This window comes from Saccostrea echinata, unplaced genomic scaffold (genome assembly GCF_033153115.1).
Source record: "Saccostrea echinata isolate AGI-Se365-2 ecotype Australia unplaced genomic scaffold, CSIRO_AGI_Sech_v1 ptg000025l, whole genome shotgun sequence".
Taxonomy (NCBI): domain Eukaryota; kingdom Metazoa; phylum Mollusca; class Bivalvia; order Ostreida; family Ostreidae; genus Saccostrea; species Saccostrea echinata.
The window spans coordinates 20,090,111-20,114,273 of NW_026889774.1; the positions used below are offsets into that span (position 1 = coordinate 20,090,111).

The 24,163-nt window shown below is 31.0% G+C and overlaps 1 protein-coding gene across 1 annotated transcript; it reads left to right on the plus strand.

Moving 5' to 3' along the window:
* Nucleotides 1-11,435: 11,435 nt before the first annotated feature.
* On the plus strand, nt 11,436-22,770 carry LOC133192111 (uncharacterized). Its single transcript, XM_061327977.1, is given in 10 exon segments — nt 11,436-11,557; nt 12,139-12,327; nt 12,796-12,947; nt 13,075-13,197; nt 15,597-15,744; nt 19,386-19,481; nt 19,881-20,032; nt 21,459-21,578; nt 21,964-22,057; nt 22,399-22,770. Coding segments are annotated over 9 exon segments (1,134 nt in total). The 5' UTR covers nt 11,436-11,557; nt 12,139-12,182; the 3' UTR covers nt 22,503-22,770.
* Nucleotides 22,771-24,163: the final 1,393 nt, after the last annotated feature.

The window sequence follows — 24,163 nt, forward strand, 5'->3', positions numbered from 1 at the left end:
ACATCTTCGCAGTTCATTAACCATAAAAATTGGTTATTTTTAGACAGTCATACTATTAAAAAGATGAGATCTCAGAGATATTGTGGAGAGTAAATTAATTCTTGATAGACTATGGCATGGACAACCCAAAAGAAAATTTATTTCATCTTCTACCTCTTTTAATTTACAATTGGGGCATATTCTCTCTTCTCTTGGTATACCATAACGTCGACTTTTCAATCATCAGATTGTAAGAGATTCGAAATTTTGTCAAAATCTTCCTTTTCTCAAATTTTCTTATGATTAAAAAATAAAGTTCTAGCCCAAAGTTTTGTTTAATTGTGCAGTAAGTGTCTGTTTATATTAGGGATCCGATGTCAATTTTGTCAATAATTCATATTCGAATATTCAATGAAAGTATTCGAATATTCGATAAAATAAATAAAATCTTGTTTATTTTAAATATGCATCATCCTACTCTCATGAAAGGTTTAGCGTAGGTATACTTACATTGGAAGTAAAACTGTATGAAGACTTTTGTAGCTGTACAATAAGAAATTCCAATTGATATTTGTCAATGTTTGAAACAAATAATTGATTTAAATGTAGAAAAGTATCAATTTAACAAATGAAACGTGTATTTATAGTAGCTCCAACTGGGGAACCAGTCGTTTTACCATAGGCAAGATAGTCGTATATACTGTTTAGATTTCAATACGTGTAATTAATTACAATTATCAGCCTAATAAGAGATATGATTATAATCTTCGATACAATGTTTTTAAAATATAAACAAATACATCTATTTCCATAGATATTTTTCCTAGGTAATTAACTAATTTCTCGATAATGAATATAAAATTATGTAATTTAAATTATTAGACTTGCCCAAGTCTCTATGTTTTTTTAATTAAATAATTCTTTGTTCATTTTTGTCTTGTTGTCCTCTGCTCTCCCTCATAGTTAAATGTTATCAAACTGTGTTTGACATTATCAAAAAGTATGAAAGAGAGAACTAATACATAGAGACTTGAGCAAGTCTATTCAAATTATGTACAACCCGAGATAATCAAGTAATTTACACATATATTCTGAAATTGGGTCCTTTACAATATTAATTACAAACTAATTCTATTGGACATTCATTCAATGATCATTTATATAAATTTATTTTGATAGTATACTCTTTACGTCTTATAGACATTCTAAGAAGGTTTTCGTTTTGTTGTCCTAAATTCTAGATCCGATCGTATTTATTTAATAAAAACTATGAAAGGAAGTTTTGTATTATTATTATACCTGAAGCATTATTGTATAATTCTTTAACACCTTACCCAAACAAAATAATTTAATAGATACATAACATAAGAAAGTAGTGAAAGAAATCAGGCGATCGAAATTGATCGCTAGTAAATTAAACAGGGATAATTCCAGCACTGTTCTAATCAAAACTTATTTAGTAATCACAGTACTTATTTTTAAGAAATCTGAAAAAAAACACCGAATATTCAAATCTTAAGTTCATATTCGAATATCAACTCATCAAATGAATATTCGAATATTCGTTGACATCCCTAATTTATATTTGAAATCATCCATGTACACTCCATACATGTATGTGGGAGACATGTTTCTCTTTTGAAGCAAGGGCATCGAATAATATACAATAATAAGATTAAACCGCAAGAATAAAAGAAACACTACAATATGATTTTTCAGGAGATCATTCTTTTATAATTAGGTTGATTGAATAAAATAAACATATATCAATAATTATGTTATTTGTGTAACACTTGAAATCAATATAACGATAACAAATGCAAGCAGGCATTAGAGAAAAATAAAAGTACAGGTAATTAAAAAGAAAACTCTGCAAACATTCCTTAATTATTTCACTCTTTTAAATTCAAAGGAACTATAGACTGTTCGTTCTTTGATGCTCAAATCAAGTTATTTCCCTAATGAAATACGGTAGAACATGATATCAGAACATAGTACAGTCATGTATATTTAAGAAATGAATTTAATTTTTGAAGATTCATGAGGACATGAACTACAACGCATCACGCCGGCATATTTCATTAAGCGCGTTAGCGCTTCATGATAAAAGCCTTCGGGCTTCACAGGATTTGATCACGTGACCAACCAAGTTCATTTCCCAGAGAACTTTTTAACATTGTTGTTTATTTCTTAATTGAACCTTTTTGTTCCTTTCAATTTCTTCACAAATCAATTATGACATCACAGTTGATTTAAACTTAATTTTTCCCGTACTTTACGACTACAATAGAATGATGTAGAAAATAAACTTAAGTACTTTCATGGAATTTGATTTGAAATCATGTCAAATGTAAGCCCGATATATCAATTCAATTTAATATCATTTTAAAGAAGAGGTCTAAAAGATTAAAAAAAAAACATTTCTTGATAGACTGTAGGCAATATTGATACATTTCCTTTGTATGAGATGAAAAAAAAACTCCCTTATTTATACCAAGTTTCTTCATTTTTCATTAAAAAATGGCAATTTAAAAAATGTTTTCCGATGAGTTTAGCTAAAAATTAAGTCCTGATACACCGTATTTTACTAAGCTGTATTTGTATAGGATCATTAAAAGAATTCGTTTTTCAAATTTGAGAAATTTGTAGGCACCTCTCATTTACTAGATCTTGACCTTAAAATTACCCAGGAAATGTTGTTCGTGGTTATCAATTATACATATGGCTCATGTAAAATTACAACATGTTCATTACATTTCCACCTCGCCAAAAGAAGATTATAGCGCGGTTACTATTTATCATTTTTCAATCCCTTTTAAATTGGGAATGAAAAAATTTAAAAATGAAAAGATCTGCTAAAAGTTCAGTGTAGCAGTTCATTTTGTATCGGAATTTTCTCAATAATTTTTAAAAAATATATTAAATCAAATGCTGATTCTCTGTGCTGGCGTTCAAAACAGAGAAAAGGAAAAGGGTTACGAAAAAGCACTTTTCTGTTATATTCAGCATGGTTGAGAAAGAAAATTAAAAAAAAAGTTCACTTAGGACCTTTTTTGGTCCTCTGAAAGTCTAAAAAAAAAAAATCAAAACTGCTCAGTTTTAGTTGAAAATACATTGAATATTTCACTTTTGACTACATACTATTAAAAATAACGTATTTTTCTTGCTAGTCCCTTTATTATGACGTCATGAATTGCGTTATTATCCTCAAATCCAAAAGTTAAAAAAAGGCCAATATTTTAAGCTGTCTTTTCAATATTTTGCATAGACCTCAACCTCTGATCCAAAATGTTCAATGTTATATAATGAAAGAACTGTTTCAGAAGATAATCCGTGTTTTATTTTTTGGATCGAGGGGTGGACTCATATTTTCATTCTTTGCTGAAGGTACTCTTGACAATACACCCATTTTCTTCAAAATTCAAAAACATTGCAATTTCGCAAAGCCTGTTTTTCAATACCTGGACTTTCAGGGGAAACTTTTTTTTTTATAGGAAATGAAAGCACTAAATCTCTACTTTATATTGATGTTTGAAATGGGACATTGGGATTTGGTCAGTTAATTGGTACATGTATATGGGCAGGGTCATATTATGGATAAAGTGAATCTAGCACAATACCAGATTATAGTAATTTTACAGTAGACTTACTGCTCAAGTCTTCTCATTAATTACATATAATTTTCTTGGTGGGTGTGGAGCTGAGGAGGGGGGTCGTCATTATTTATTAGTATGCATGCAGAAGACAGGGAGTCTTGATCTAAAAATAAGATCAAGCTAGACAATTTACCCAAAGAACAATAACTCAGTTTTACCTATATAATTACCTATATATATATAGTACAAACAAATATATCTAGACCCCTTTCACGATTTTCAATAAGAACTCAATAAATATACCAAAGATCTATATGACAAAGCTACCAATGCTATGTATAGTGTTGTTGGTAGATGTAGAAAACATAATTCAGGAATATATTGTAGATTAGATATGTGGGTGAATTAAAAATAGATTACAAAACCCATATTTTTCAACCTGCACTAAAAGTTCAGGCAGTGAGAAAAAATTTCTATGTCTCAGCATATGTCTTTAGAGAGTGTCTAAATACCTGCCAAATATCACTGATATCTCAATTCACTAAAAAGTTGATAAAAAAATGATGCTTAAAATGTCAGGAGTGCAACACCTTTTTGTGACATTTTGAAAATTCAATATATTTTTTAAGATCTGCGAAATAAATAAAAAATGGTTTATGGTAGAAATAGACTTTTCTGATAATATTCAAAGTATTGAGCTTCAAATGTAGACTGTAGCAACTTTTGTGTGGTCATGGCTGATGTTGAAAAAATGTTATACCATGTCAGGAGTGCAACAGAAAAAAAAGTAGTGTTGCCAAAAAAAAAACAACAAACAAACAAACATTGATTTTAAAAATCTGAAAGACAATTAAGTCAAAAAAGAGTTTTGAAAGTGTAAAACAATAACTGATATACAATTTAAAACTTAAAAATGTTATATTAATCCCAAGCAGCATTTATGAGATTCAAGTATCTGTGCATACCCAATAATGTTAGGAGTGCAATATTTGATGTTTTTTTCCCCAGCATGAAAAAACTTTTATCAGTATATGATTCTCTTGTTTTTATTTTGGAAAATAAAGACACAGAAAACATTAAACATTTTTACCAAATAGATTTATTAATTACAGGGTCTGTCTGTGTTTCAGATCTGTATTTATATGGTCAGGAGTGCAGCACATTTTTTTTAAAGATTCAAGTTATATGATGAAAATACTTCTACTTATGCTAAGAAATATTCTTTAATTAATAATGATCTATTTGAATAATTTAGTACTAAATTATTGACAGCTTTATTATAAAAATCCTTCTTTTTTCAATTTTATTATTTCGAATGTCTTTTTAACTTTTCTTTGATTTTTTTTGATTTTTAAGAATGTGAAAAATAAACACACTGAAAAATTGTTATATTGTTATAAAGTTCAAAAAATTCCATCTTAACTTCACTGAAACAATAGAATAAGTTCTGATGTAATTTTGGCTTCATAATTCTACTTTAAAGGCCTCATGCTCTTGGTCAGGAGTGCAACAAATATGTTAGAATTATTACTGATCAAATATGAATAAATATAAAGAAAAAATTGATGAGTAGAATGTTTCTGGTTGACCTCAGTTGCTTATAGTGTTTGTCCTGTGAAGGACATTATACTATAAAATATATTTTATCTTCTAAATATATATTTTAGCTAGTTTTTTGAATAGATAGGGAATATTTCAAGATATAAAGCCAAGTTAAAATACTTTCATGTGTTTTCATTATGAAGTATTGGACTATAAATATTGCACAATTTCGTTATCACTTGATGTTGCCAACACTTTATGAATTTTTGTGTTCTGTGGTTTTAATTTTACTGCAGTCAGGAGTGCAACAAAACTGTTCTATAATTATCAATGATCCCCATCTATCTTTACTAAAAAAATAAATTGAAAAAAAAGTTTGATACTATTTCATGTTCAAAACATTATGTCTATCAACTAATTACAGATATTTACAATCAATTCAGAGAATAGTTTTCATCACGTAACAAATATTTTTAAATACAGTGTATGTATATTACACATTGCAAATAACCATGTTTGATGTCTTGAAAATATGCAAAACTTGCTGTAAATGATAAAAAAATATCAAAAAGATGAACTGATTTACAAACTAAGAATGAGTTATTGTGTGTGATAATTTTTAAAACAATGTTAAATAAAATTAGATATCAGATGTCAGGAGTGCAACACAATAATGTAACATAGGGTCACTTCAAAATCTAGTGTTTTTTGTTAGAAAACTTGTATGTCAAAATTCTCTCTAAGCTTAAAGAACAGACTTAAATGTACAAAAAAAAAATGATTTGGGGGGAATTTTATTGTTTCATATTTCTTTCATATTAAAACTTTTCAAACCAGAATTGAAAAAAATAGTGTAAAATAACAATCAAAAAGCCAAATTTTTTCCACATATACAGGAGAAGAAACTCAATCAAGGTTTAGATCTAACTATTTATATCCCTGATACCATTTTGAAGCATAAAAAACTATAATTTCTTTTGATTATGTATTTTAGAAAATCTTTTAGGATATAGTGATATTTTCTTTTTTCAAATGAAGTTTTATTAATAAAAATTCTCAGACTTTTTTATCCAATTGTCTATTCTATTGCAACTTGGGTAGTTGAATTTTTTTTAAAAAAAATTCAATTTGCTGGTCATTGTTTTTGAATTCACCCATGTTTGACAAAATTGCCAATACTCCTATATGGATGTGAAGTGTGGGGTTAACACAATACTAATCTTATCGAGAAGTTACATCTTAAATGTTGTTAACATATATTCAGCTTGAAAACACCAACACCGAACTTTATGGTGTATAGGAAAATTTGCAAGTATCCTTTAATAATTGATATCAAAGTTAGAATGATTTCATTTTGGGGTAAGCTACTTAATGCTCAGAGTTCTAAATTGTTTGCAAAACTTTTACGTGCATTAAAAATGTATAGGAAACCATGTTGTGATTTTTGTTAAGAAAATTTTTCAATAAATGTGGATTGACCCACGTGTTATAGGAAAATTCAATTAAGGTATATGTATGTCACTCGTGACTTGAGTTATATCAAGGATTTTTTGAGAAATATATTTTAGAAAACTACTCATATATACATGTAGCGCATTAAAAATCTAAATAGGGAGTAAAATATTTTCTTTTATCCCATGCTTACCCCTTTATCTCGTGGACATATCACTCATTAGATATTTTTTTCATATCAAGCTTTTTATGATTAAAGTGCTGGTCGGTTGAAAGTATCGCGTAGTCTAAAATAATGAGAGAAAAATGTGGGACCAGTTATGTAAATTCTGAGATATTGGTCAAAATATGCGTTTTTCAGGCGAAGTCTGTTGATCATGAGTGAATGTGTAAAACTTTTTTTAAAATATTAAGAGCCATTCTCTGTAACGACTTGAACTTTTATATAGGAGCTGTGGCACGCATAGTCTCAGAATTTCTCCAAACTCTCTATGATAAAAGTCTTTGATACTGTAAACTCAAATCAGGCAGAAAATGGTTGCTACGTGTCATGGTTACCATGGCAACATGTCCTACAGTTTGAAAAATGGCATTTTTCAACATGTTCAGCGTCCCACAGTTAACGTTTGCAGCAAAGCAAACAAGTGGCAATGATTGTTTCTGAAAGTTGAAGGCCTGATGTCTTAAATGCACGATAAACATGTTTGGTAAATCAATTATTACATTCGTTACTATGGAAACAAAGTTTTCAAATGTAATAATTTTGCCCGTTTAATTTTATAAAATCATACACTAAAGAATAAAAAAAAATTATAGGTTGAAATGCAAGCAAATAATAGAAAAAAGATCCTTGTAACATATACCAAGGAAGAAATATGATATTTCTGATAGGATGGCAATGGTTGCCATGGTTTTAATACCAAGAAGGGATTTTAAATTTACTCTCTTAGTGTTTAAATCTTATCCTGTCTTTTTAAAAAGCATATTTTTATATAACTAATGATCAATTTTTAAAGACGTTCATGTGGCCCTAATTTTCACATTTCAAAAAATTCTAATTCAATTCTTTAAATAGTCCGTTGCTATGGAAATAAGCCGAAAAAATATGCATAAAAATCTGAAAAATATTCTGTTTCCTTGGATACGTACCCTTGTATGTAGATTCCCAAAACTTTTATGATTGATAATTATGAACAACTAAGCTGACTTTCAATTTTGACTGCCACCCAATCTCTAACTGGATGCAAAAATTTGGCACATAGGGTTTAATATTGATATAAAATTAACAAAATCGAACATTTTCCCTTCTTGGTTACCATAGCAACAGTGTTGTATTTTTCAACAAACGTTATCAATATATGATATTCAACTTTAGTTCTTCCAGATAAGTACTATTCAAGGTGAGTCAAATAATATGTTTCTTGAATAAAAAGTAAGTAAATTCCTAAGGCAGCAAAAAAATATCACTTTAAACAACTGGTACATTGTTTCCATGGTTACACTGCAAAGTAACAATTAATCCCAATTTTTCTTATGTTGTCGGTGTTGCAAGGTCCTAAGGATGTATATGTGCCAATCATGAATTTTATTGTTTTTCCTGAAGATAGTAGCATTAACCCAATCTTAGCAACATATTTTGCATGGTTACACTGTGTTACCATGGCAACCATGAAAGTTATTTTTAGAATAATATTGCCAATACCTAATTACTTAAGGTCAAATATTTTATTGTTTTTTCTTAGGTTGTTGATTGAGTTTGATCATTTAACACCTATCATTAGTGAATATTGAGCGTTTTTCTGCATTTTTCAGCATCTAAAATGTATTCCAAATGTACCCATGGTTACCACTTACTTAGAGATAAATTCTAAATAGTTTCTTTATAGCATAAGTGGCAACAAGATGTCAGGTTCTTGTGAGAATGGTTTGTTTATTTTTCTTAGTCTTTATTAAGGCTTAATAAAGATTCAAAGTAGCTGAAAATCTCATTTTTTTCAACTTTTCTGGCTGTTACCATGGCAACCAAGACGCATAGCAACGAAATTTTATTTGATATATGTTTCTGGTGTCAAGTTGTAATAATGGGCAAAGTTTCATCAAAATCGGTGACCATGCGTGGCAAAGAAGTTTAAGTGGTTACAGAGAATCGCTATTAATTGAAACCTATATGTTTTTAATGTTTCTAGCATATAATAACGAAAAGATATTCTTCGAGTAAAAATATGTAGGACTAAAGTTCCAAGATAATAAATCAAACAAATGTGTAGATTTGAAGAATTTTCTTCTAAATATCCTTCCACGACAAGAAATAATTCCCCATAATTCTTCTTTCTTAACAATTTTGTTGGCAGGTTTTAAAATGATTATTACATGGTATGTATTGTTTAATTCAAATTTGTCATAAAAATTGGATTATAATAAATAATTTTTGAAGTTAGAAGTTTTGACCCCCCTCCCCCAAAAATAAGGTATTTACCATGTGCACAAAGTAATCATGGTTTAGTGAAGTTCAAACTTTCCCTAAAGGTAAATGTTTGAATTATAGAATTAAAAAAATCATTAATCTTTGAAGAATCTTTGTTGACATTGCCTCTTAAAATCCAAAAAATATTGTGTACATGTATTTAGAGAACTGGGGATACAAAATTACCTATTGAGACTGGAAGATGATTTAACATCCCCAAATAGAATAGAATTTGAAAATTATGTTACTGGAATGAAATTGGGGATGAATTTCATTACTTATTTAAATGTACTGATGTATCTATGAAGAATTCTCGAGTTATGTATTTACCAAAGAATTTTCAATCGAATCCAAATGTTTTAAAATTTGAAATGCTTTTAATGTAACAGGTATTAATAACTTAGCAAAATGTGTAAATAATTGAGAAAGTTGGCTCTCTTGGTTAATTACAGTCTTTCATACCTTCTTTAGGTATGTAATATTTCTGTTTATTATATTATTTGTGCACTTTGTACATGCTGTATCTTGCCCTACACTGTTTTTCAGTTATGAGAATAAAGTTCATTGTCATTGTACAGATGGGAAAAATCATATACAGGGTTAAAACGCAAAATTTTAGTGTTATTCAGATACTACAGCTGTAGAATGACAAGGAAAATAATCTTGTATGAAAATACATGATTTTCCTCCTCCATGCCCTGTTATTCGTCTGCTACTACTAGTATTTCTTTCTTTGGTGATAAAATTTCTCACCATTCTATTTTCATTGTATTTTTTCCTCTTTTCACATGATTTTTTGGGCAGACTTATCGTTTTCAGGGTCGATTGCTTCCATGCAACTATTGGAAAGAAATATATTACTTAATATAGAGTGCTCTCAAAGGAAACATGTATAGTTATTCCCGGTATATGAGGTGGTGAGCAACCTTGAAAACAATTAATGAAAATTGAGTACCTAATTTTTAACGTTTTAAAATGATGCGTTCTTAAACTAAGCATAATTCATCTCCTCGAAAACTGTACCTACCATTTATTTTTAGTAACAGCGCTGCCATGTACTATTTATTCATTTTTTGTTTGTTTGTTGTTTAACGTTCCTCTCGAGAATTTTTCACTTATATGGAGACGCCACCACTTGCCGGTGGAGGGCTACAAATTTTAACCGATACTCGGCACTCAGGGCCATTGAGCAGTGAAGGATCTTTTTCCTGCCAGCACCTACTGTGACACGGGGCGTCGGTTTATACGGTCTCATCCGAAGGACCGGTCTCCACGTCCCGCAGTGGGATTCGAACCCGCGACGTAAGGATCAACTCCTTACTCCGCGACTCTAGAACAGACGCTCTAACCACTGCGCCACGCGGGCGACTACTATTTATTCAGTTCTAATAAAATAGAAAGAATTACTGACTATATCTTAAAATGAATTTTTGAAGTAGATTTTAGATTAGAAATAAATTTTAAAACTCATTTAAACTCAGTAGAGTCTATAGCATTTTATATATAAAACATGATGAAGCATGTGAAATTTATATGAGAAATCATGTAGATTGTGAGCTGATAGGAAGTTAACAATTTGCACAATTATCAATTAGGGAACTCCTTCTCTTAAAGAAATGCTTAAGATATTCATTAATTTTACTAATTTTATTAATTAATTAAATTATATATTTTATTGCGATTTATTGCAATACGCAAGAGCATGTTCTACGTACGAATAATTTCTAAAACGAGACATGCTATTGACAATTAAGTTGATGAAACAATGATATCAACAATCTCGTTTAAAGTCAACATTTCGCAAAATCTATGGTCGATACAATGACCTTGTTTGCAAATAAAATCTGTCATAAGGTTGAATGTTGACTCATTTTATTGTTATATATAAATTGTTAGGCCATTATTTGCACACTGAATTTTCCAAGATTTCCGTTTACCCGATCATGACAAAGAGCACATGGGGGTATATTGGGGTGGGTTGGGTGAACAGTCTATTGGGGATGCCTATACTTCTCCATGGCACCTCAGTAATCCTACATCTGATGTTTTCAGAGGTCCGTGCTGGATCTGCTCATAATTTTTATGCTTGAATAGACTTTTGAGAATTATCACTGTTTGTCATTTTCACATTTCATTCCAAAACATTTGACCCCTCTCCCGACCAAAATCCATGGATCCTCCTCTGATATTGCCACTGAATTCTATAGTTATGTGTGCTTAACCGACCTGGATCGCTTTCCTCAAGTACCACCTTAAGATCAAGTACATACATGTACATATTCATACACGAGTATCCTACAAAGTCAAATTTTTTTTAATCGCAGGACACATATTAAATATCTTTCTGAAAGCGGAAGTAAACACGAGATAACTCGTTTAGGGATTTAGAGTTTATTGATGGGATTTCCCTTGTTCTGGTTTTATGTGAGGAACTGAATATTTAAAAAAAAACAGTTTTGTGAAAATGAAAGTGCTCATTAAGATATCGTAAGGACAACATAGATCTCTCAAACTACGACAGGCGGTAAGTGTTTCTAGTGTCAAATGCGTTGTTGTGTATAAACATGTACAGTGAGATGTCAAATGGTGGATCTGATGATTATTTTGAATTTTTTTCATCGTTTTTGTTGTTACTGCTAAAGTAAATTTTACAGACTTCCTCGGTGAATATTATCAAATTATGAGTGATCAAACAATAATTATTATTTGTACATCGAATAGACATGCATCCACAGTTCATATTATGATACAAAATCAAAATTGATATACTGAATAGAATCAGCATAATTAACATATTAATGATAGAAATATTGATAATAACTAATCTCCAAATTCAAAAATATGATACAATAATAGTATAATTTTCTTTCATTTCCGGCAATTAAAAAGCATGAATATCCTACTCTACCAGGAAATATTAAATAGTCATTGCCTTTTTCAGAAACTAATGAGACATGAAATGTGAATTTATATATATTAATTTCTTCCGTAAAATAAATAATTTTAAAATTACCACTTGTTAACTAGTTCATTTAAATGAAAACATTAATTGAAAATTTTACATTCATGCAAAGATTGATTTCTTCCAATATTTTTTTTAAACAGAGTGGGAAAACCAATGATAAATTCCATCAAAATGACCATAAATTATGAGCAAAATTGAACTTAGTGAAAGTGATGACCCTGTGCGGGTCAAGGTCGTTGTTATTGGTGATATGTGCGTGGGAAAAACGGCCATCTCTCATCGATTTACCAAGAATGCCTTCGAAGAGAAAATAGCTCACACGGTTGGAGGTAGGTATAATGTACCAAACGTTAATTCATTTGATAATTTCACAAACCTTAATTAAGACACAATATTTACATTTTCAAATGTCTTTGTCCAAGATAAAGCTAAAAATAAGATAGTAGCTTTATAGGGTATCCTCATAAAGCGATTTGCTCAGCACGTGACAGAACTACATGCTTTCTTGCTGTTTGTTGCTTTACACTGGGGCGGGGCTTGCAGATTTATCATTATTGGATTTTTTTTTATAATTGAATCCAAGATCAAGTAAAATTGTAAATAAGGAAAAATTGTCTGGGTTTTTTGGTTTTACTGCGATGATCAATCAATTTGCTCGCGTGATAATTTTATGCATAAAACATCGAAGGCATTTATGCAAATCATCACGCAAGCAAACTTATTGAGCACACCCCCCCCCCCCAAAAAAAAATTAGACAGTTATTCCTTAAATAATCAATCAATTTGAATTTATTCAGCTAGCTATTACATCAGATCTATGGAAATAGAAGACAGGACAGTACTTTTCCAAATCTGGGACACAGCGGGTCAAGAACGATTCAGGAGCCTCGTTCCCATGTATCTCCGTGACGCCGATATAGCTCTGTTGGTGTTCGATATTACGTCACAGGTAAGGAATGTTTATTGGAAAAAAAGTAAACTATACCAATTATAACTGAATATTTGTTTTTGAAAATTTCAGACTTATTTGAGTCAACTGGACATACTTGTACAGCGTAATCCTTTTCATTTTAAAGGAGTCCTTTCACAGTTTGGAACTATGGAGAACTGAACTCATGACCAGCGCACCTTCGCATGTGATCGTAGCTGTAGTGGGCAACAAATCTGATCTGGGCAGCAAAAGAAAAATAGAGGCGACGGTAATTTGCCTTCTCTCTGATAACAATTCTTTTCCTCATTTGCAGCATTTTTTTTTAAAGAGGTCCTATGTTCAAATCACAGGCACTTGGGGTCTGGACCCCCCCCCCCTTTCCATTTTTTTTTTCTTTTGAAATATGGAGTCGAGTCACTTTTTTCCTATTTTTGTATTCTAATATGCACTATATGTTATCAATAATGTAACTCTTTTGTCTCTATATGCTGTTTTTAAATATACCGTTTTCGACTGATACATAAAAAGAGAGAAGGCTTGCAACTCTTTTCTCATCGTCTGCCTCACCTCGCTTAAACTTCGCCTGATTATTTATCGAAAGAATAAGAAAACATGGAATATGCATACATCAATAAATTCGTTATACATTCTTCTTCCTTTTCATATTTCCATTTAATTTTTATGTGCCCCCGATTTGTAAATATTTCGATTAAATCAACCGCATCTAGGGTAAATTTTGTTGTTGTGCACCAGCTGGGACGGAAGTGTCCGGTATTTTCGGGCGTCATCATTAAGTGTAATGTCATTCGGAACATTAAATGAAAGAGGGAAAAATTCCCGAATTTTCTCTTCATAATATATGTAACGGTAAGTTCTGTTTATAACAAGATAACTCCAACTAGCAGATTCTAATGGATGAAGATTAACATTTAACATACGACTTAGACAACCAAATTTCTCAATATTTTTATTACAAAGCTTGGAATTTTTATTTAATACAGAACATTTCTAAAGTTAGAGTTACCTTTCTTGCACTTCCGTCCCAGCTGGTGCACATCAACAAAATTTACCCTATATGCGGTTGATTTAATCGAAATATTTACAAATCGGGGGCACATAAAAATTAAATGGAAATATGAAAAGGAAGAAGAATGTATAACGAATTTATTGATGTATGCATATTCCATGTTTTCTTATTCTTTCGATAAATAATCAGGCGAAGTTTAAGCGAGGTGAGGCAGACGATGAGAAAAGAGTTGCAAGCCTTCTCTCTTTTTATGTATCAGTCGAAAACGGTATATTTAAAAACAGCATATAGAGACAAAAGAGTTACATTATTGATAACATATAGTGCATATTAGAATACAAAAATAGGAAAAAAGTGACTCGACTCCATATTTCAAAAGAAAAAAAAATGGAAAGGGGGGGGGGGTCCAGACCCCAAGTGCCTGTGGTCACAATGACGATTTCTTTTTTATCCAATGCTATTTCTATGCCTCCGTAATCAAAGATTCAGAAGCATATATTTTTTGCCCTGTCCATCTGTCTGTTTTTCTGTCTGTTTGTCCACAAAAACATTAACCTTACCCATAACTTTTGATTAGTTGGAGCTATGGCTTTCATATTTCACCTGTGTATTTTTTGTGACCTTTCTTTGGGTACCAACATTTTTACCTCTTAACCTTGACCTAGCAGTTTGACGCAGTTTTGCCAAATGTTACCAAACTTTAACCTTTGCCAAACTTTTGAACGGTTGGTGCTAGGGCTTTCATACTTCCAACGTATATTCCTTGTGATTAGACCTTTCCTTTGGTACAAATATTCTTGACCTTGACTTTGATCTACTTAAAAAAAAACTTTAATCTTGGCCATATTTTTTGAATAGTTAATGATAGGGCTTTCATATTTCACAGGTATATTTCTTGTGACAGAGCCATTAATTGGGTACCAAAAATTTAACCCTTTGACCTTGGAGTTTGGCCTACTTTCGTAAAACTTTAATCTTGACCAGGACTTTTGAATGGTTAGTGCCAGGGATTTTTTATTTCACAGGTGTATTCCTTTTGACAAGACATTCTCTTACGTATCAACAATTTTGACCCTTTCACCTTGACCGTATAGTTTGACATACTTTTGAAAAACTTAACGTTGGTCATAACTTTTGAACAGTTGATGCTAGGGCTTTCATATTTCACGTGTGTATTCCTTAATTTAGACAAGACCTTCACTTGGGCATGATTAATTTTGACCCTTTAACCTTGGTCTTGGTGGTTGACCTACTTTTGAAAGACTTTAACCTTGGCCATAACTTTTGAACGGTTGGTGCTATCGCTTTCATATTTCGCATGTATATTCCTTGCGAGAATACCCTTCTGTGGGTACCACTATTTTTTATCTATTGACCTTGACGTTTGACTTGCGTTTGAGAAACTTTAACCTTCGCCATGAGCTGCCATACGGGGGCATCAGTGTTTCACAATCACATCTTGTTACGAGAAGTATCTTTTGATATTTTTAAGTAATATTTTCTAAGTAAATGCATTATAATGCTCAACTTGGCGATACATGTATCTGCAAACGTTCGTGATTTTTAATATCTACATGTATATAACCTTAAATTACAAACATGTTTACGTCTTTTAATGTTAAACGTTCTTGTCATGAAAGTTACAAATTGGAAAATTTAATATTTAGTTGATGAAGAGATTTTTCTTACTCCAGGCCGGCCGTGCATATGCAGTGAAACACAGAATGCGCTACACGGAAACATCAGCTAAACTTGGAACCAACGTTGAGGAACTTTTCTATGACTTAGGTATTTTTTCTATGACTTAGGCATTAAATAAAATGCACGAAATATTTAGACTTATAAATTTCATAACTGCATAGCTAACAAAATACACAATATAGTGATTAATTTTAGAATTTTTGTTTCACTTTATTAAATTCCTATTTTAATAAAAATTTGTGGGAAGACACAACGCTCACTTTTTCAACCCCAAAATAAACCCACAAACCAATATTTGTTCCTCAAAGCACAAAAACTTGAACCCAAGAAAATGGGTGATTTTATAGTTTCAAATTGATCTCATCTAACATTCTTTGTATTCCAAGTTCTTTACTCTAGAAGTAAACGACACAGCTTTGTCTCGTACTATAATTCTTTTTGCGAATTTTAAGTAACAAATCCCAGAGTTGCTACAGACACGGCAATTCTAGTTGGCAGTATGATATAAGATTATAACCTCTATTTTTAAAGAAATTGTATTTGTCAAAATATTTTTTTTTAATTTCAGGATTGCGGTTTGCAAATCCAGAACTAAGCGGAAACATAGAAAACAGCATAAAAGTTCCTGAAAAATACAAAAACATTATCAGCGTTCAAATTCCTCCAAAAGAGGAGACAGAACTGTCACAGAAATCGTGTTGCGGTTAATTTAACATTGCATTATCATGTTATTTCAATAATTTTTTATCTGTACACATGTATCTGTCTCTCATTGGTGCTGAGACTGCATGTGTTGGAAATTTTATCCAGTGGTAAACAATGCTATTTTTAAAAACATGGACAGTCATATATGTGACAGGCAATTTATCATTGTTGTATATTATTGTTCTTTTATTGAATGAGATTAAAATATAAATTTCTAAAATATTTATTTTACTCTTTTTGAAGTCAGTGACTTTATCATAATGAATATACACAGTTTTATCTTAATCTCTAATCCTAAACAATGATCTAATAATTTCCCCCCCCCCCCCCCCCCCCAAAAAAAAATATTGAAACAGAACAAAATTGGACAATTTTTTTTGAAAACCACAAGAATTTTTTAAGTAACTAACTTTAAAACCTTTACCATCATAATGATTGCAATTAAGTTAACAGATGCTACAAATTATATCTGTCAAATACTTAATACAAATTTAGTATATAGCCCACCACAATTGTAAAATTCATTTATGTATGTTTAACTGGTCAAATTTACACTATCATTATATTTTGAGCAAAGATACTTCAATTTCCTGAAAAGGTTCACAATAGACATTTATATTTGTTTGTAATCTTTAACAAAATATAATGTCAACAACCTGAACAACAAGCACTAATTTTAAAATGGCAAAGAGGAGAAGAAAATACTGGTGGCGAAGTTAACCAAAAATAACTCCTTGAACCACTTAGGAGGCTTAATGCATCAGACTTGAGTTGTGGTACATATATTAGTCTAAGAGAAGTTTGTTACTGAAAAATAAACCAGCATCTAAAATAATTATGCTTACTTCAAGTCATGAAAACCAATATTGAAATATAAGCACCTTTATAATTTGAAGATTTTTCTATTGCTATTATTCATTGCTAGCATTAAAATTTAAACAATTAACTTCATCACAAAATGCCTTTTAAAGCAATACTTAATTCTGTCATATTACTATGAAGCGTGCATAATCCAATTATCGATCGGTTATATCTATTGTACCAACAAAATAATCTTTTAAGTCTGACAATAACTTCCTTGTCTTTGCGCGTACCAAACATATTTTGTTTTCTTTGTGATCTTGCATGCGGTAGCATGATACACCAGTACCGCTATTTGATTTCCTTCCAGTTCAAATCGTTTTATCGTGTAAATTCTTCCTTAAAGCGGGTATCAGTTCCATTTCTTGAACTCCCACGAGAATTTAAATACATTGTTCTCATGCGCTTGCTCAGTTGTTGGAGGAAGTAAGTTGTATTTTTAAAAAATATTCCCCTCCGATTTTCTACACGTCTATACTTAATCATGAATAGAATACACGTGTATCTTGTTCCACCGTGAGATTAAGTCTAAAAATATGTAACCTGATAAGACATCCATTTGGTTCAGGTAAGTGTTTGGGCTTTATAAACTGTCAAAAAGTTCAATGTTTGGGTTCAATGGTGCAAATACAGATCGATAGATAAAAAATGCATATTTCTCCTATAAGAATATAATGCTTTCACTCTTAGTTTAATCATTCGCTTCAACGACATGACAAATCCATAATGGCGATATTAAATTGCACTTTCGTTTTCAGATTTCCAAATAAAAAAGATCTCATTGACAAGGAAACTGGTACATTTGAAGTGCATTTACAGAAAAATAATGATATAAGAGCCACATTTCATAACTTTGATACAAGACTGGACACAGAGTAAGTAGATGCTTATACATATATACTGATAGACCTCTAAATACTACGCAATAAATTAATCTCACGAGATCAGAATACCTATGTACTAATAAATGTAATGTTTTTGTATCGCTATTCCTTTGTACCTCATATAAATATGATTAAAATATTCAAAATAATAATGTTTTACTTTACTGCAGAGAACACAGAAGCTTACTCATCACAAAAAATATCATTATAATCATGATAATTCTTAGGAAGAATAGGAGTTATTCACTAAAGTGAAGATGGCAATGAAGTTTGTTATAGTAGTGCCTTTCAGTAGAACAAACCGTCCACCATGTATATATTCTGGTTCCATATTAAATCTTCGACTTGTACGTTTCTTTCAGATTTTGTTTTTTTACTGGTGAGCAGAAACTGAAGTGGTAAGAGAGATTTTTTCTTATTATATAAAATATTTTATTTATAAATCAGGATAAATGAACAACATCCATTCGTTACTTCTCTGATTCTTTCTTTTCTGAAAAATACGTGCAGGACAGAATGAAAGAGTCAAAATTATTGAATACTTTCTTTCTAGACAGATTTTATCACATATATATGTGTCATCTTCTAATGGCTATCTGGTCTTTATTTAATCTCTTTCAATGTGCTTTGGTCGGGTTTATTTATATCTTTGGTCATTTAACAAATTACAGTCTCTATAAGGTTGTACCAAAATCAATTTAAAGTTCTCAAGTCCCTTGACCATGATCTTAGTTCATGCTTGAGATATTCACTGCCAGGTTGTGTCAGTTAGGGGAGTCTCTAAAGTTTCAACATATTTGAATTGAAGTTTTCACAGATAAGTTTATGACATCTAAAAGTTATACAGAAAGAGTTAATCCCCTTTCTTTGTTGAGAATTTTGGTTAGACTTGATTGGACAAACATGTTATCATGCAATATGTCTGTGCAAAGTCTTTCAGAAATACAGATTTGCCAAAATTCTGTCTTATTTTCCTAAGCATATTAGAACACCGCAGTCATAAAAACAATCCCTTTCTCAAGAAATAAAACGCATAATAATGTATCTTAAAGTTTCTGTATGCAAAGACTTTAAAACCGTAACCGACTTGTACGGGGATTCACATTTCTTAACAGTAACGGGGTCTGTTGGGAACAAATTTACCTTAAGCATGATGCAGAATATCAATAGAATGTCAATTTTTCTTCGTGTTTACTTGCAGAAATCGACGTCTTCCTTGAAATGCGGCAATTGCAATGAGCAGGCTTAGGCAGCGCGATGACAACATCTACGTAAAAGTTGTCATCATTGGCGACAGTGGAGTCGGAAAAACTTCCGTAGCTCAGAGATTCGTTGATGATACGTTTTATGATTATACACCTTCTTCAGTGGGAGGTAAGATTTCTCAGTATCTTAATAGTAAGAAACAATCTTAGGTCAGATCAAGTTCTTTGCATGAATCTTTGCCAAAGCTTATTTCTACAGAAGTGTACATTATGCTCCTTTTTTGTCTTAAGTATGTTATTGAACAGGATCCACTTGTTACTTTTGACATGTTTTCAATCTTCGGAACCCCCCGAAATGTAGTAATCTTGACAATTTATAATGTGTAACTTATCCCGTGGCATCTAAATTTCTTGTGCCCTTGCATGAAAAATTCAAGTGGTTTTCCAGCCTTCGTTGCCTCTTGCATTCTAAAAGTGGCTTTAGTTTACAATCACTTTTTGTTTTCTTTACCTCCATCTTTGAGTGTAGTTGTTGTTGAACAAAAAACATGCATCTGTATATTTTCAGCAAGCTACTTCGTGAAATACCTGGAAATTGAGGACAGGAAGGTCTACTTTCAAATATGGGATACCGCCGGTCAGGAAAATTTCAGGTCTCTCGTTCCCATGTATCTTAGAAACGCAAAAATCGCACTCCTAGTGTACGATATTACATCAACGGTGAGTCTGTTTGACTGATGGATGTATATGCATTTTAAGATAAATGAATACGGAATTCTTTCTCAAAATTCATGTTACATGTATTTGTGCTTAACTAAACGGGGAAAACCGATCAATATATACCTTGATTTAGGAATTGTACAATGGGAGTAATTGAAACCACCGACTTAAGTTTGTTCTAGCCTGAAAAAGTAGGAATAGGTGAAAGGTATTAAAGTGCAGAGGCCAAAGGATCACTTCGTTATAAATGTAGCGCCGACCTATAGGACCAGGACTGGTTTTAGTCTTTGTAAAAAGCTTGACTCTGGTCAATGACTTTAAGCTACATACATGTACTACTAGTAATTTGTTTCTCATACATCATTTTATTTCTAGTCATAAAGATAGGAGGGATCATTTTAAAGACTGTGCAGCATGACATCATTGACACATTTGAGTTTGTTATCTCCAAATGTTATTTGGTATTTTTATGCCCCCGTAATCGAAGATTCGGGGGCATATAGTTTTTGCCCTGTCCGTCCATCTGTAGATAATAAAAACTTGCAATTGATGTACACAAATCATATAAATGAAACCCAAGAGAAGGGAGTGCAATTACTGATATGTAGCCGTACTGTTTCAAAACTTGAGATCTGAATTTAGAACATTGACTATTAAGCACACAAAAGTACATGTACTTGTAAATGTATTATATTAAGCTCAAATAACACAGGCAATATGTATACTTTCCAGCCCAACAACCCAGAAAAATACTTATAGTACATGCAGAAAAAAAGTAATACGCTGATTTAATTAAATTTTAAGGAATATGCATGTACTCAGTATAAATAGAAATCCATCGCAGCTCATTGCAGACGAGAATATCTGTATCGAGTAACACAGAGTGAATAATTCTTGTTATCTAAGAAAGTGTGCTTGATTGTGTGTTACTTACATCTGAATTTACTTGTTTTCTCTTAAGAATCTTTGATATCAAAAATGAACATGCAAAAAAGATTGATAATTGAAGGAAAATACACAAGCTCATATTAAAAATAAAATTATATTGTTTGAAATCTTATCTTCAATTTTCCTTAGATCACAATCTATCAAAATATATCCAATGCATTTTATTTGGGGACAGGCCTTCCCTGAAGAACTTTTGGGCCAAAAAGTCATGCAAAAATCGGCGCTTTAATGTAGAAAAGCCCGTTTTAGCCAACTTTGAAGGTTAATTTTAAAGTTGCAAATAATAAATTCAAGGTTCAAAATGCAAATTTGAAAAAAAAATAACGTATATATATATATTACAGTAAAAGAAACCCTCATGAACATTGATTTTAAATGTGACTTTTTCCGGGAAACCGTTTTCTCGTATAGGTCAATTCTTCTGAAATTGCGAATACATTATTTGAAATAAAACATTCAATACAATAAATTTTTGTAGATTTCGTTCCTGAATTTAGAAGTGTGGCGCTCAGACCTTCTACTAGCAGAACCAGGAGTTACAGTAGCAGTTATTGGTAATAAGTCAGATCTCAGAGACGACAGACAAGTTGAAGTCAGGGTAATGATTTCACACAAATGTTATTTTAAATTGATTTCTTACACTCAATAGAATTTTATATCAGTATTTAAATCCATGTCAGTTTAATTTACTACATACTGTTTGAAAGTCTTGTTCAAATGTACATATATGCTTAGAACGTTAACAAGCTCCAGAAAAAAAATTGTTAACATGATATTTTATACAATTAAAGTTGTAGTAATAGTATGGTAACTTGCATAAATGGTAATTGAAAACGAATACGAACTGTTTCATAAAAGAATCACAAAGGAATATTTTACCTCGATAAAAATTTTAACATTTTTGACACTTTTATTCATTTGACCATACATATGACATTGTAATTCATGGAATGAGGTTCAACTGTTTTTTTTTAATTTTTTAGAAAGGCCAGGATTATGCTAACAAACATGGCATGCTGTTCACTGAGACATCTGCTAAAAGGGGGACAAATGTTGAAGAAATATTTTTTGAATTAGGTATAATCTACGCCTCTTCACAAAGAACAAATACATAGTAAAATTTTAGAATAAAGTCTCCTATTACATTTTTTATCAAGTCAAAATATATGTACATGCACGGTAAAATTTAATTTAGTTTAGTCTTTTGATATTGTACAAAAGGTTTTCTGAAAGTACATCATTAAAGTATATTCTTTACAAAACAAATCAACACTTTTCTGTAATAAAAGTTAAAAATTACAGGGTGGCTATAATTTGATTTACTTAGATTTAAAAAGAAATTTAAATACTATAAAATCCACTTTGTTCAACTCCATATTATAGTTAATACTAAAATATTCCATAAATATTCTTTTCAGGATCTCAGATTTTGCAGCAGAAGATAAAAGAACAAAATGTTGAAACCGTCCAACTTGGATCAAGTGGTGTCAGAGGGAGAAAACTGATGGACTGTTGTACTTAGCAAAAACCCCAAAATGACTTCATTTATTGTATGCAACCTTGGGAGAGGAGGTATATGGAACAGAAATGACTTTAAAAAGAATTGGGGTTTTAATTAGATCACCAAAGTTCAAAAGCAAAATTCACTTAGCAACAGTTCCAGCAGGAGTTGTTAACAGTTCCAGCAGAAGTAAGGAAGCAATATTTGTTAACAGTTCCAGTAAGAGTAAGAAAGCAGTGATTGTTCATTTTTTGGCAGAAAACTAAATGTTCAAACATGATAAACATTTTGTTACCAAGTTTTGTTATCAAGTTTTGTATATCTAAATAGTTATAAAAACTAAATGTTCAAACATGATAAACATTTTGTTACCAAGTTTTGTTATCAAGTTTTGTATATCTAAATAGTTATAAAAACTAAATGTTCAAACATGATAAACATTTTGTTACCAAGTTTTGTTATCAAGTTTTGTATATCTAAATAGTTATTTATTAATAAATACATGCATCTACGTGTATATGTCTGTGCATGCAAAATTATGCATATGAATAATGCCATATATGTACATGTAATTTATAAATAACATTACCACAATAATTTTTCTTTGATTTTTTTTAGTTCAATTTGATCTTTTTAAATGAATAATTTTTAAAATATAAAGTGGTTTTCCACCAAAATTAAAATCGATTTTTATCTTATTAAATTTTCATTCTTCACCTCAGTGGATAGAAAAGAATAAAAATAATACACATACAAATGCGTAAAAAATGTTATAATATGTTACCTGGATGACGGAAGTGTTTCTTTAAACATCAATATGTCCGCGTAATAAAGTTACTAAGCATATGCATGTTGATTTCGGTTTTTAAATTAACATTTGTTTTTATTTCTCACATGCATCATGACATGTAAGTATCCGTTGCAGCAATTAACAACATCTGATACTAGTGCTTCAAAAGTTGTACCGAGAGTATATATTTTCAAACGAACAAAACAAAAAGATATATTAACAAAGACGGAACCATTCAAGGTATGTGAACAAAATATAGCATCATGTCCAAATGTATGTTGAAGTGAATTCACTTTACAGGCTATAATAGTGATAATAAAAAGATTTTTAAGAATACAACTTCTTAAATTACAATATACAGAGGTGTGAATGGTTTGCCATTTGAAATATGGAAAATTTTGCAGACAGCATTTAAGGGCCTTGGGCACAGATTTAAAGTGAAATATTTTCTTAAATTTTCAGTATAATATCATGACTTACATGCTGTCAGAGCATTTCCGACCGATATAGTATAAAAGCATGCTTAGAAACACCTTTTATCTGAAAATAAACTACGAATTTCGGGACGAGTTTGATTGACACACACCCTTGCACCGAAGTAAAATTTATCCTTATACTTAAGAAAAGTGGAAAACGTTGTTTATTAATGAAAAATATTAAAACTGTAATCCAGAGAGGTCAAAGTAAAAATGTGAGAAAGCAAAATCAACACACCAGAGTTGTCAGTTCGTGTTCGGTGATATGTACAGAGCTAACAAGTTGAACACACCCGGCAAAACGTTAACATTAACAATAACAGAGCTCGTGCCTGTGTTTTTGACGTAATGTTATGAAGAATGTCGTTGTTGCTAAATTTTAAGAATTTTTCTGTTAGTTCAATTCATTAAACTGA